Source organism: Ahaetulla prasina, chromosome 1, assembly GCF_028640845.1.
Source record: "Ahaetulla prasina isolate Xishuangbanna chromosome 1, ASM2864084v1, whole genome shotgun sequence".
NCBI lineage: Eukaryota > Metazoa > Chordata > Lepidosauria > Squamata > Colubridae > Ahaetulla > Ahaetulla prasina.
In genome coordinates this window covers 361,864,277-361,878,764 of record NC_080539.1, presented here as the reverse complement: position 1 = coordinate 361,878,764, position 14,488 = coordinate 361,864,277, and the positions used below count along the sequence as shown (strand labels likewise).

Genomic DNA, 14,488 nt, shown 5'->3' with positions numbered 1-14,488 from the left:
CTGTTGGGTCAAGAGATGTTCTTGGTAATTAAAATAATAGGATTGTTCACTTTCTTTTTTAAAAATCCAATGAAAGGGAGCCTAGCACTTCCCTAGAGAAGCTCTTCCTTGCCAAGCTGTTCTTAATTCTAAAAAAGGTTTTTTTCATATTAAAGTGAAATTTGCTTTTTTGTATTGTGTGTCCTGCACACTGAGTTGAATGTTTATGTTTCCGGCGATACTCCTCCAGATATTTTATATCCCCATCACATGTTTTTTCTCTGGGATAAACATAACCAGTATCCTCAGTCTCTCCTTTTAAGACTTATTTTCCAATCATCCTTTATGCCTCTTTTAGTCTGATGCTTCTTAAAATAGGCACTATATTAATTAATGGCATCTAATAATTGGCACCCCTTCTTATCGCTGTTTTGTGCAGGTCCAAGAGCTCCAGAGTCCACCACGAGCCAGTCAGGTGGTGAAGGATTGTGTGAAGGCCTGCCTCAACTCAACTTATGAATACATCTTCAACAACTGCCATGAACTCTATAGTCGTGAATACCAAACTGATCCTGTGAGTAGGTTGGCATTTTATTGTAGATGCCTTTGGCCATGTTGGCAACTTCAAATTTCGATTAATAAATGCTCTATCTTACATATTGGTAAACATAATCAGAATGTCAAGTATAAGCTTGGTGGTATTGATCTAACAGCGCTCCGTGCACCTTTGGTGTTTAGTCATGCCGGCCACATGACCATGGAGACGTCTTTGGACAGTGCTGGCTCTTTGGCTTTGAAACGGAGATGAGCACCGCCACCTAGAGTCGGGAACGACTAGCACATATGTGCGAGGGGAACCTTTACCTTTACCTTTATTGATCTAGCAGATGATCCTCACTTTGTTAACGACCTAGGTGTACTTATCTCTGACGATCTATGCGCCAAAGTTCATTGTAACAGCGTTGCTAAAAAGGCACTAAGAGTTGTAAACTTAATTCTATAAAGCTTCTTTTCTAGAAACATTGTATTGCTAACTAGAGCTTATAAAACTTAGGCTAGACCAATCTTAGAGTACTGTTCAACTGTTTGGAATCCATACCATATAGCTGACATTTGTACAATCAAACGGGTTCAGAAGTACTTTACGAGAAAAGTTTAGCACTCTTCTGTACATAATAGAATTCCCTATTCTACTAGGCTTGAAATTCTTGGTTTGGATAACTTGGAACTGTGTTGCTTGTGGTCAGACTTAGATATTGCATACAAAATTGTCCTTAGTAATGTATGACCTGTAAATGACTTTTTCTATCTTAATCGCAATAATACTCGCACGAACAACTGCTTTAAACTCCATGTAAATCGTTCTAAACTTGACTGTAAAAAATACAATTTTTGTAATAGTGTTGTCAAAGTCTGGCATGCTCTACTTGATTCAGTTGTGTCAGTTACAAATTTTCACAGTTTTAGTCACAAATTGACTTCCATGGACCTCACTTCATACTTAAGAGGTTCATAGAAGGGGGCGTGCATAAGTGCACTAAGATGCCTATTGTTCCTGGTCATTGTATTTTTATATTATTCCTGTTTTCATTTCTGTTTGACAAATTACAATAAATAAATAAAAATGAAAATGTCTGTGAAATATAGGGACTGGAGAAGTGATGAAAAGCATCACTTTGAGGAAGGCCTCTACTCTAATGTTGCCCTACTCAGTTTTCATCTCTCCTTGATCTTCTGGTTTCTACAAGGGGACAGGATGAGTTGGCTAAACTAATGTGTATTTTTTCCTCCTTCCTCCTTCTCACCTTATCATCCTAGACCAAGAAGAGTGAAGTGCCACCAGAGGAACAGGGTCCCAGCATCAAGAATCTAGACTTTTGGTCCAAACTTATAACCTTGATAGTATCAATCATTGAGGAAGATAAGAACTCATACACACCCTGCCTCAACCAGTGAGTACATACCGAGAGTGCTCAAAAGAGGGGAAAGAAAATGCACGAATCATTAAGTTCCCGGTCTTTAGCGGGATTCAGGAACCTTAGTGAATTTTTCATGATGACATGAAAGCGAACTTCTGCCTTTGAATTCTTAACAGATTCCCTCAAGAGCTAAATGTTGGAAAGATCAGTGCAGAAGTTATGTGGAATCTTTTCGCTCAGGACATGAAGTATGCAATGGAAGGTGAGCCTTCTTGGGGGTCTTAAGAAGAGGTTGCACTACTCATTCTTATATCTTCTCCCTCCATGTTCTGTTGGGCTTCTGATTTTTCGGGACAAAGTGGGATTGTGCCAAACAATACACCCAGGTTAAATGCACATTACAATATTTTCAAAGAGCATCCACCTTCCAATTCATTCACAGGTTTATACCCTTATCTCATTTCTGCCCTGGCTCATAGCTATGTGCACTCCCCATCCACCCCCACTTTTCTTCTATTGCTTCCCACAATTTGCTTTTGGATCTTGTTTTATCTCTGGAGATAATTCAGCTTGGCTAACTCAGTACTCAGATCCTGAAAGCTTGTTGCAAGAATTGTGCACTCCCATCACTTCTTTCTTCTTTCCCTTTCTTTCTTTCTTTCTCTTCTTCTCTTCCACTACTATGCAGAGCATGACAAACATCGGCTATGCAAGAGTGCTGACTATATGAACCTGCACTTTAAGGTGAAATGGTTGTACAATGAATATGTCACAGATCTTCCTTCCTTCACAAGCCGGGTTCCTGAATACCCTGCGTAAGTCCGTTTGTTGTTTCCTCATCCTTAAACCTTGACTTTACTTACCGTAAACCGACTTTGAAATTTCTGACCTTCCCAAACTTTAAGTATCTACCTCCAAGAAGATATTTAAAGTTTGGCAAGCTCAGAAATTTTCAAAGTATACTATCATTCCAAAACAATATTGAGTTGACTTTTGTAGTGTTGAGCATTATTCAAGATAAAAGATACACTAAAAGAATCAAAACACCACATTTCACAAATTATGGTAGAATTAGAAAATATAACTAGTACAGGTTATACTCAACTTACGACCACAACTGAGCCCCAAATTTCTGTTGTTAAGTGAGACGTTTATTAAGTGAATTTTGCTCCATTGTATGACCTTTCTTGCCACAGTTGTTTTTTTTTAAAAAAACAAGTTTTATTAAAAAAAATTCACATACATGTTATGAACGGAGTGTTGACCGGGTCACATCTTATACTTCTTATAACATAGTTATATATTGATTTTTATAAACTATTCCAATCTTCCTTTTTGTTTTTTCCAAGTACATTTTACATATCTCAATTTCAGCCATAATATTCTTTTTGCCACAGTTGTTAAGTGAATCACTGCAGTTGTTAAGTTAGTGACACAGTTGTTAAGTGAATCTGGCTTCCCCATCGACTTTGCTTGTCAAAAGGTTGCAAAAGATGATCACATGAATAGAACAGAACAGAATAGAATAAAATAGAATAGAATTCTTTATTATCCAAGTGTGATCAGACACACAAGGAATTTGTCTCTTACAGTGTACATATAAATAGCAAGTAAAAGGTCATATGTCAAATTGACAAATTGAAATTATTTGGTTCTGTTTTATCTCCCACCTGCACGGAGTTTCAGAAGAATATACTTTTGTTCAGACTGAACACTTGTGATCAAGCAGAAGCTTGAGCAGCCACTCTCAGGATGCATTGATTTGAATTTCTGCATTAAGCAAGGGGCTAGATCTCATGGTCTCAATGGCCCCTTCTAACTAATATTTTAGGAGAAAAATTCCAGAGATCACCCTTTTTCAGTTTTTAGAAAATTAATGCCAGTTTCTTTAGATTTCTTCAGAAACTGCACTAAGAGATTTTATATTCTAAAGCTAGAACTTGTAGGAGACAGAACTTCAAAAAGATGTGCTTTCTTTTTTTTTACTTTTCTCTCATTCACTAAAGAAAAAATTAAATTCTTTTTATCCTTTTTTTAATGAGTTTTATAGAGCTTGGTAAATTCTGATGAAAAACTAAACAAAACTCTTATTTATCCCTATTTCAAATTCTCTTGAGTTGGCTAAGATAGATTTTCTTGATTTCAACCTTAAAATTTTGTTTTTCATTTGTTTCTCTAGATGGTTTGAACCTTTTGTTATCCAGTGGCTGGATGAGAATGAGGAAGTGTCACGAGATTTCTTGCATGGAGCATTAGAACGGGACAAGAAAGATGGGGTAATATATCAGGCTGAAGATTTGCATCTGGTTTCATCAGCACTGTAATAATAATAATTAAAAAAACAACAACCTCAGAACTGAATTCTGTTGGAACACAGCTCTTTGTTGCAACTTTTGATAGAGATAGAAAGAACCAGTGTGGCATAATGATTAGCCTGTTAAAAATTTATCCGCACAACTTTGCAAAATATTATCTTATAAATTAACCTATGAATATTCTGTTAATTCACCAGAATTCCATCACAAAGCATAAGTGTTGAGAACAAAGTTCTCAAGTTTGGTTCTTGTCATCTCTGAGTAAGACTAGAAAAAAGTCTTTTTCTGAAGTTTAGCAATTCACTGTCAGGCAAGAATGAGTTTAGCAAGATCAATGTTCTAACAGCAGTTTTCTGTTTTCCATCTCAAGGAAGTTAGCTTCTCATTCAACCTTCTTGGGTCTTTTTCCAGTTTCAACAAACCTCAGAACATGCCCTTTTCTCCTGCTCTGTGGTTGATGTCTTCTCCCAGCTCAACCAAAGCTTTGAGATTATCAAGAAGTTGGAGTGCCCTGATCCACAGATTGTAGGCCATTACATGCGCAGGTTTGCCAAGGTAAGGAGCAGTTCCTCTGTTATGGTCACTACCGGTGTGTGCTTATCATTTCTGTCTTTGAAATGATAGCAAGGAACAACTCTTAGAGATGTTGACCAGCCAAGGAATCTTTATGAACTAAAAGCAATTGCTAGGAAGACCAAAACACCTTCGGACTTGATCTTATTGTTCCACCTTTTTACAGAAGGTTTCCACAGTTAGAGAGGGACAATTTCTATTTGACCCAAGAATGTTATGAAGACTTCCAAATATAGCTGCTAGGTCAATTGAGATAAAGATTGTGGCTGGGGAATGGAACCGTAGGCTGATTTAGGCAGATCTTGGGTATGATTACGGAAATATTTATTTTTTATTTATTTATTTTATTTTGTCACAACAATATATGTAGGTATCATACAAAAAGATTATATAGTATATAAACACATATATGAGTAAATATAAGGAGGTATAAGCATATATATAGGAAGAAGAAAAGAAAAAAACAATAGGACAGGAACGGTAGGCACGTTTGTGCGCTTATGCACGCCCCTTATGGTCCTCTTAGGAATGGGGTGAGGTCAATAGTAGAAAGTTTTTGGATAAAACTTTTAGGATTATGGGAAGAGACCACAGAGTCAGGTAAAGTATTCCAAGCACTGATGATTCTGTTACAGAAGTCATATTTTCTGCAATCTAGATTAAAGCGGTTGACATTAAGTTTAAATCTATTAGTTGCTCTAGTAGTATTGCAATTAAAGCTGAAGTAGTCTTTAACAGGAAGGACATTACAATAGATGATTCTGTGAGTTAAGCTTAGGTCTTGTCGAAGGCGACGGAGTTCCAAGTTTTCCAAGCCCAGGATTTCAAGTCTAGTGGGATAAGGTATTTTGTTGTTTACAGAGGAATGGAGAACTCTTCTTGTAAAATATTTCTGGACATGTTCAATTGTATTGATGTCAGAGATGTGGTGAGGGTTCCAAACAGGCGAGCTGTAATTCTAGAATTGGTCTAGCAAATGTTTTATATGCTCTGGTTAGTAGTGTGGTGTTTTTGGAAAAGAAGCTACGCAAAATTAGGTTTACAACTCTGAGCTTTTTTTGCTATGTAGTTGCAGTGGGCTTTGGCACTTATATCATTTGACATGAAAACGCCAAGGTCTTTAACGGGATGGGGGTCGTCTGTAAGGTAATGTCCATCTAGTATGTACTTAGTTTTTGGGTTCTTTTTTCCTATATGTAAGACTGAGCATTTGCTGGTTGAAATTTAGAGCTGCCAATTTTTAGACCAAGCGGATAGATGATCAAAGTCGTTTTTAATGATAGAAGTATTGTCTGTGGTGTTAAATAGTTTGACATCATCAGCAAAGAGAACACAATTACTTGAGATGTGGTCACAAAAATCATTAATGTATAAGTATAAAGAGTGTTGGTCCAAGGATGCTGCCTTGAGGAACGCCACTTGTCAGGCTACCTCCGACTATAATAGGCTGACACCATTCTTGACAGGAACAGGATTTGATATTAAACATAACAGATAAAATGGAACTTTCCTCCTCAAGAGTTACATATCTCGATTCCTCTTTTTATGGCCTGCCTGGAAGTATTTGTAAAACTACTGTTGAAAAGGGGATACTGACCATGTTGACATCCATCTATCAAGCCAGGACTTGCTGGCTGAAAAATCCTGAAAATTGTGATCCAGCACACGCAAAGGGCATCAGATTGGGGAAGGCCCTGCTATAATCCAGTAAATCGCAATTGGATCACAATGTCTGCTCAAAATTCTTCTTGTCTCTCTGATCGACTTCACTTTGCTTTTCAGACCATTAGCAATGTTCTGCTGCAGTATGCGGAGATCATCTCTAAAGGTTTTGCTTCCTACTGCTCCAAGGAGAAGGAAAAAGTGGTGATGTATTATATTCAGGCCTTCAGTTTCTGACATGCTTTTTCTTTCAAAATCTTCCTGCAGAACCGGGGATCCCAAGGAGCCCAGTGGGCTCCAGGATGGGAATGGGGTGGAACAGTTTATGTATTTCTATTTATTTATCAAATTTAAATGCCACCAATTTCACCGTTGCTAAAGGAAACAGGGATATTGATGTTGTGAGATCCCTGCAGCAAGTAGGGGACAGATTAAGATAGTCTTCAAGACTATTTTCACAGAAGTTAGAGTTGTATAAGAGGTGAACATTAATAGGGATAATTGGCTTTTCCAGCTTTGAGGGGTCCTTGGTGCTCTCTTAGCTTGCAAGTGTTTTATTCTCCAAACCAGGTAACTGATGATGTTACTTAGTTTGGGTAATGAACCATCTGCAAGAAAACAACCAAGCTCAGAGAGCACCAGGACCTTTCATTTCAACCCTGAGCTACGCATATTCTCTTTATTGTTTTTCTAGTTTTCTTTGCTGGAAGTGAATAATGAAGGTCCAATGTATTTGAAGAATACCAACTTCAGAGAGATTGCTTTACTATTTCGGAGTTTTACTTTGCAGTCTCCCTTAATATTGGTTTAACAGAACTGAGGGGGGAGGGGGTTAACCAACGTTGTCCATGAAACTGGAAGACCCTAGAATTACAGAATTGAGAGGACCTCAGATGTAGTCCTCTCCAAGCTTCTTTTTGGTGCAGGATCTGCTAAAGTCTGTCGGCGTGTCAGATGTTAGCCTCGGTTTGAAGACCTTCAGCAAAGGGAACATACCACTTCAAAAGATAAATTGTTCCATTGCTTAATAATTCTTACCATCAGGAAGTTCCTCTAGAAATCTAACCTGAATCTGGCCCTGCTCCTCAAGGGCAAGAGTTGCTTCATTTCATATCACAAGTGATGTCCATGTCAACCCATGTCAGTGGTCATATGTGTGTTGACCAGAGATAGAACAGCCTTGAAATGTGTTTGTATATATGTGTTTCTTGTGTTCCAGCCCTGTATCCTGATGAACAACATACAGCAGTTGCGTGTCCAGCTAGAGAAGATGTTTGAAGCTATGGGGGGGAAAGAGGTTTGTATTTTTGAATTATCTTGGACAACTGGGCTGGAAGTGGACCAAACAGGCACAGAGAGACATGATGGGTCTTAGTCACTCTTGCAGGCATCATCTCTATTGTTCTGCAAAGTCTCTTCTCCACTCATCCATTAGACCTGGAGGGTAGATTTAATAATAATAATAATAATAACAACAGAGTTGGAAGGGACCTTGGAGGCCTTCTAGTCCAACCCCCTGCCCAGGCAGGAAACCCTACATCATCTCAGACAGATGGTTATCCAACATTTTCTTAAAAATTTCCAGTGTTGGCACATTCACAACTTCTGCAGGCAAGTCGTTCCACTTATTAATGGTTCTAACTGTCAGGAAATTTCTCCTTAGTTCTAAGTTGCTTCTTTCCCTGATCAGTTTCCACCCATTGCTTCTTGTTCTACCCTCAGGTGCTTTGGAGAACAGCCCGACTCCCTCTTCTCTGTGGCAGCCCCTGAGATATTGGAACACTGCTATCATAATAAATAATATATATATATATAATATATAATATAATATATATATATATAATATAATATATATATTATATATATATAATATATATAATAATATATATAATAAATTTCTCATCAATAAGGGAAAGGCTATTCTTTCATTTGATGGAAAAGCTGTGCCCAGCCTGACATGCCTGAAGCTACAAATTCAAAAGATCCCTGAATCAATTCTGAATTCTTTGATTTCCTTTTTTTTTCTTTTTCTTTTTTGCCTTCTCATCTTGGATATTGAATTCAATTCTCAGACTGGAAGCAGGTGGAAAATTCATGAGATTTTTTCCCCTTTTAATTGCCAAAAGATATTTAAAGTGTCTAAAGTGCAAATTTTGAATCAGTTTGAAATTGGTTTACTTTCCAAAGACTATGTGAGAGACCTCTTGACTATTCTCCTTTTCCCAATTCTCTGCTTTATTTTTACTTTTCTGTTGATTAGCTTTTTGTTTCCACTCCCCTCCATCTATTCCTTGCTTTCAGTCCTTTTGTTACATTTGTTTACCGTATCTAAAGCATTAATATTGCCAAACTTCACTAAATGGATTTCTAGGGCAGTGTATTAAATTTTAATCTTTAGGAATAATCAACTATCTAATAAAGTAAGCAGAAGCTTGCAGAGTGGGCAGAAATAGCATTCCAGAAAGGTGGTGGGTTTTTCTACCTTTTTAGCTTCAGATCTCATCCCTCTACAAACTTCTTGGTAAGATTTTAATTTAAGCCAAATTGACAATATCATTAATACTCTGAACAACCAAATATTCTGTGATATCATACCAATTTAGACAATCCCTAAACTGAAAAATTTTGCCTTTGCCGGCTAAATACAATATAACAGACTTACATTAGAATCTCTTTAGTAAATAAGTAAGAAATACACATACATACAAACACACATACATGCATATGTACATACAATGTCGACTGGCAACCCCCAAGGGGAAGGCCTTCTCTGTGGGCGCTCCTGCTCTTTGGAATGAGCTGCCTCCAGGGTTGCGTCAACTCCCTGACCTCCGGACCTTTAAACGCGAGCTTAAAACCTTTTTGTTCCACCGTGCGGGGCTGGCCTAACGTAATTATAAATGTAGGGGTTTTATGAGGGTTTTATGATAGTTTTAATTTATTGTGGCCAAATTTAGAATCAGTTTTTTAAAATGTTTTAATTTTTGTTAATGCTGTTTTATTCTGGCTGTAAACCGCCCTGAGTCCTTCGGGAGAAGGGCGGTATAGAAATCAAATAAATAAATAAATAAATACGGTACATACCCCATTTGAAATCAATTCTGGAAACTGGCTTATATTATTTAAACAGGGTGATTTTGGTTTTTGCTCATAATTATTGTTATTTTCTGTCCTCTCAGTTGGACACAGAAGCCAGTGATATCCTCAAGGAACTTCAGGTGAAGCTCAACAATGTCTTGGATGAACTAAGCCGAATATTTGCAACCAGGTAGGACTAGTTTGGAAGACAATGGGATGTTAACTTGAGGTCATTTCCCTGCAGAACACTTGATATTGGATGTATACAAAATGGGGTAGGGAAGGCAAACTGGATATTGGCCCATTAATCAATGAAAGCACAAGACTTACGACATTAGTTCAAGACTTCTGGCCAGGGTGAAATCCAGCAGGTTCTGACTGGTTCTGGAGAACTGGTAGTGGAAATTTTGAGTAGTTCAGAGAACCAGCAAATACCACCTCTGGCTGGCCCCAGAGTGGGGTGGGAATGGAGATTTTGCAATATCCTTCTCCCAGGAGTGGGAGGCAATGGAGATTTTGCAGTATCCTTCACCTGAAGTGCGGTGAGAATGGAGTTTTTGCAGTATCCTTCCCCTGCCATGTCAACCAAGCCACATCACGCCCACCAAGCCATGCCCACATAACCGGTAGTAAAAAAATTTGGATTTCACCACTGCTTCTGGTCCAGCCTTCCTCAATTTTGCATCATTCAACTCTATTGAGCCTACAGTTCTCAGCCAGAAAATATGGGAGTTGCCAAGAGAACATCTGAGCATGGTGCCAGGTTAAGGAAGGCTGGTCTTGTCCAGGGGTGGGTTCTACTTACCTTTACTACCAATTTACAATGAGACCGCCCCTGCACGCAAGTTTCTGCATATGCGCAGAAGCTTCCTGACGACATCTGGGTCAGTGGGTGGAGCCTCCCGCTGGTTTTACTACCGGTTCTTGAGAACCAGTCCAAACCGGGGAGGGGGGGCAACCCACCACTGGTCTTGTCTCTTCTTCAGTAGAACATCAGGCAACCCCTTCTGTTTCTCCCCAGTTTTCAGCCCCATATAGAGGACTGTGTGAAGCAGATGGGAGACATCCTGAGCCAAGTGAAAGGCACTGGGAATGTGCCTGCCAGTGCTTGCAGCAGCGTGGCTCAAGATGCTGACAATGTCTTGCAGCCTATTATGGACCTCCTGGATAGCAAGTGAGTGCAGACCCAGGGGATATAAAGTAGAAATCTTAGCTACCAAGTTTCAGGTATTTATTTGTTGCTTTTCTATTTCATTTTTTAAAATTGTTTCAATTACTTTTGCTCCTGTATATTTTTTCCTTCATTAAACCACTTTTAGATTCCTGACCTTTATTAAAAATAATGAACTCTCTTTCTATTATTCTTTTAGTAATAGTCAGAAGGATCTTTACTCAGACAAGTTGCTAATGTATGAGTTGGCTGCTGAATATAATTTTTGAAGGCTTGATACAGTCTGCTTACTCAGTGTTGGTTTTCTAGGCAGGTTATGTTTGTAATTATATATGCAGGGAGAAAATTTAATTAAAAGAAACTTAAAAGCACCTCCATAGTGGGATTTGGTCTAGCAATGATAGAGACTTCTTTGTGGTCTGTGCTTTGTACAGGTATTCCTTGACTTACAACCATTTGTTTAGTGACCGTTCAAAGTTACAACGGCACTGAAAAATATGACTTGCAACCAATCCTCACACTTGGGATCCTTGCAACATCTCCATGATCACATGATCAAAATTCGGATGCTTGGCAACTGGTGTCTATTTGTGATGGTCACAGTGTCCCATGGTCACATAATCACCACTTGCCATTTTCCCAGACAACAAGCAAAGTCAATGGGGGAAGCTAGATTCACGTAACAACCTCAGCAAAAAAAAAAAGATCATAAAATTTGATGTGACTCACTTGACAAATGCCTGGATTAGCAAAGGAAGTTCCAGTCCCAACTGTGGCCACAAATCGAGTTTACCTGTACTGAGTATATTGTATGGGTTTGCACCTCTTCCTGCATAGCTCAGTTCAATAAAGAAAAAAGTCCACAGAAAAGCAAATGCTTTCAACATTTTGCCTTTTTTTCATTAAGACGACTCTGTGATTGCTAGACCTTTCAGAAACAGGCTGAAGTTGGCAGTGATTGCAACTTTGCTACCTTAAGCAGGGACACTGTCAACCCTGAAGCTGGCCTGGCTGAAGCCATGTTGGAGCTTCAGTGCTGCCACACTAGAGCTGAGGGATAGGGAGTGGGGATTAGAGATAGCTGGGGCTGTGTAGTCAAAACAAAATACTTTCTCTTGGGAACCAAGGACGTTCTTACACCTGGCCGGAGGAAGGAGGGGGGATGTCACCAGACCAGCAGATGCCACTTTGATTGGGCTATGTGACTGATTGATTGGAATTGGAGAGGGAAGCTTTCACTTTTAATTAAGTGAAAACTGAGGGACCTTTCAGAGTCGGTTTTCACCCGATATGTGTCAATATATTTCCAATAGAGCTATTCTTTGAGGAATCTATCTGTCTCGGAGTCTTTGCTTGCAAGGGCTCTGTTACTTGGACCCCTGACAGGCAGAAGTTTCCATACCTGTAAAATAAAAATCCAGGTGACATTAGATGATCACAAAGAGTTACATTTCCTGTATCTCTTTGCTGCAATCTATGGCTGCTTGGACTTTTGCAATCTAAATCAGTAGAGAAGGGGAGTTGAAGCCAATCGGTTGGCTTCAACTCCCTTCCTGGCCATTTCAACTGCCGTATGATTTCTAGAACAGAGAAGACACTTGGGGAAACTCTCTTCATGCAAATGCATGCACATAAATAGGAATTTTCTTGATCACTCCTCTCCGAGCAGCACATATGATACTTGGGCCCAAATTTGTCCATCCTATTCCAGGCCCAAAGTATTGGGGACTGTCACGTTCATTCAGCTGTTATCCTTAAAAATGCTGATCCTCTTCTTTGTTGCATTAACTTTTTTTCATCCTAGCTTGACCCTCTTTGCCAAAATTTGCGAGAAGACTGTCCTGAAACGAGTGCTGAAGGAACTCTGGAAGCTTGTCATGAATACAATGGAGAAGACAATTGTACTTCCTCCACTAACTGACCAGACGGTGAGTCCTGCTAGCATGGGATGATCCTCTTTCTGGACCCTGCAGCCAATTTCCCAATATTAAGGAAATGTGGAAAAGTAGACACTTTGTGTAAGGGGCCAGCTTAAAGGCGATTTGGTTTTCTTTCAAAAATATCCGCTGGCCATATAATTCAGTAAGATTCTCAACTTGGATTTCAAATAGGTACATTTTGCGACTTCATTGTTCAGATATTTATTTCACATGAACAAAATACTATAACTTTTATGATGTCTCTAAAAGTTTAGGTCTATTTCTTTAAAGGTCAAAAGTCAGACTTTGTGGGAGAGGCTCAGGCTTCTTGTATGGCCTCTTCTATGGAAGACAAATGGAACTAGAGTAAAATTCTAGTAACATTTTATTCTGTGGAATAAGATGTTATAGTTTCCTTTAGACCTAACTCATCTCCTAAAATATAAGAATGGGGAGTACAGACATGAGCATTGCTCTTTCTGCCTTTGGATACTGTTCTCCTTCCCCTACATCTTTAGAGGGGACTTTCTACAGCAGGGGCCTAGATCTGTGGAAGTTCTCCATGCAATTCTGAACATGGGAAACAAGGTTTGAAATTTCAGGTGAGCTTCCATAAATAGATAGATCTCCATTATGGATGATTCTCTTCTATGCTTGATAGGTGATTAAGATATGACAGATATGATTCTTTGGAAATACAGATTCTGTCTTCAGCACATGATTTACATTTGTGTGCAGTGTTGACTCTATGATTCTTCTGAGCTACATTTAACCATTTCTGTGAATCAATCACAAGCAGTGTTAGGATGTCCCAGACTTTTCTCCATTTTTCTAGTTTTCAGAGGCCATTCTGTCCCTAAATTGCAGTAATTGTAGGCCAGTTTGAAGCTCCTTTCACCCAATTCTCTTAGCTCCTGTTTTAAAGGGCTAGGATGGGATCTAAACTGACTGAACTGGAAACAGGTTTTAGGAGTAGTTCTAGTGGTTTGCTTACAGCCTCCCCATGTCACAGTTGGGTAACCAAGGTTTGGTATAGGTAGGTTTTCTAGCCTAACTCAGTTAGTTAGTTAGTCAGAGCCCCTGACTATGACATTGCTCACGCAAATATGTTAACCACACTGCTAACATGGGCCACCTCTTGCCCATATCCTCTCATCTTCCTGGGTGACCTAAATCTACCTTTTATTAACTGGATAACAAATGAACGTACAACTGAACCAATCCATACTACTCTATACAACGCCGTTACAGACCTAGATCTTGAACAACTAGTAACTAACAATACAAGACACAACTTCCTTGACCTCATCTTTTGCAATAACACAAACTCAATTTATGGACTACAAATAAAAGAACCCTTTTCCAACAGTGACCACTGCATGATAGACTTTTGTCTCAATATACGCCCTCACATAAATTGTCATAATAATAGTACTCCTAACTACAATTTCAAAAAAGCCAACTATTACCTCATAAACAACAACCTCTCATCTCTTGATGGCAAAATCTATTCTCAACCTGTATCACTGCCGAAGACCACTACAGAGTTTTCCTACTTGAAATAAATAGAATCATCAAACTATACGTACCACAAATCACCACCAAAATTAAAAAAACAAACAAATTACCCATATCAATAAAAAAAACTTCAATCCAAAAAAAAATCCCTCTGGAGAAAAAACAAAAAGGGCCATGTAGCAAACTTCAAAACCACTACAGAAATATTTGTAACCAAATCAAAACAGAATGCACCATTTACCATACAAAGCAAGAAGATCTTCTGCGTACAAATTCCAATCGTGCTTTTTATAATTTTGCAAACAATAAACTTAAAGAATCAAGATCTATCCCACCACTAAAAGAATCTAACGG

The 14,488-nt window shown here is 38.7% G+C and overlaps 1 protein-coding gene across 1 annotated transcript in view; it reads left to right on the top strand.

The window, feature by feature from the left end:
- Window positions 1–14,488, top strand: part of UNC13A (unc-13 homolog A) — a 264,443-nt gene that overhangs the window by 202,299 nt on the left and 47,656 nt on the right. The window contains exons 23-33 of the mRNA XM_058163052.1: window positions 419–553; window positions 1,798–1,931; window positions 2,075–2,160; window positions 2,587–2,713; window positions 4,078–4,174; window positions 4,625–4,768; window positions 6,569–6,652; window positions 7,668–7,745; window positions 9,628–9,716; window positions 10,548–10,700; window positions 12,502–12,625. Coding sequence (XP_058019035.1) covers window positions 419–553; window positions 1,798–1,931; window positions 2,075–2,160; window positions 2,587–2,713; window positions 4,078–4,174; window positions 4,625–4,768; window positions 6,569–6,652; window positions 7,668–7,745; window positions 9,628–9,716; window positions 10,548–10,700; window positions 12,502–12,625 — 1,251 coding nt within the window. The remainder of the gene's footprint in view (window positions 1–418; window positions 554–1,797; window positions 1,932–2,074; window positions 2,161–2,586; window positions 2,714–4,077; window positions 4,175–4,624; window positions 4,769–6,568; window positions 6,653–7,667; window positions 7,746–9,627; window positions 9,717–10,547; window positions 10,701–12,501; window positions 12,626–14,488) is intronic.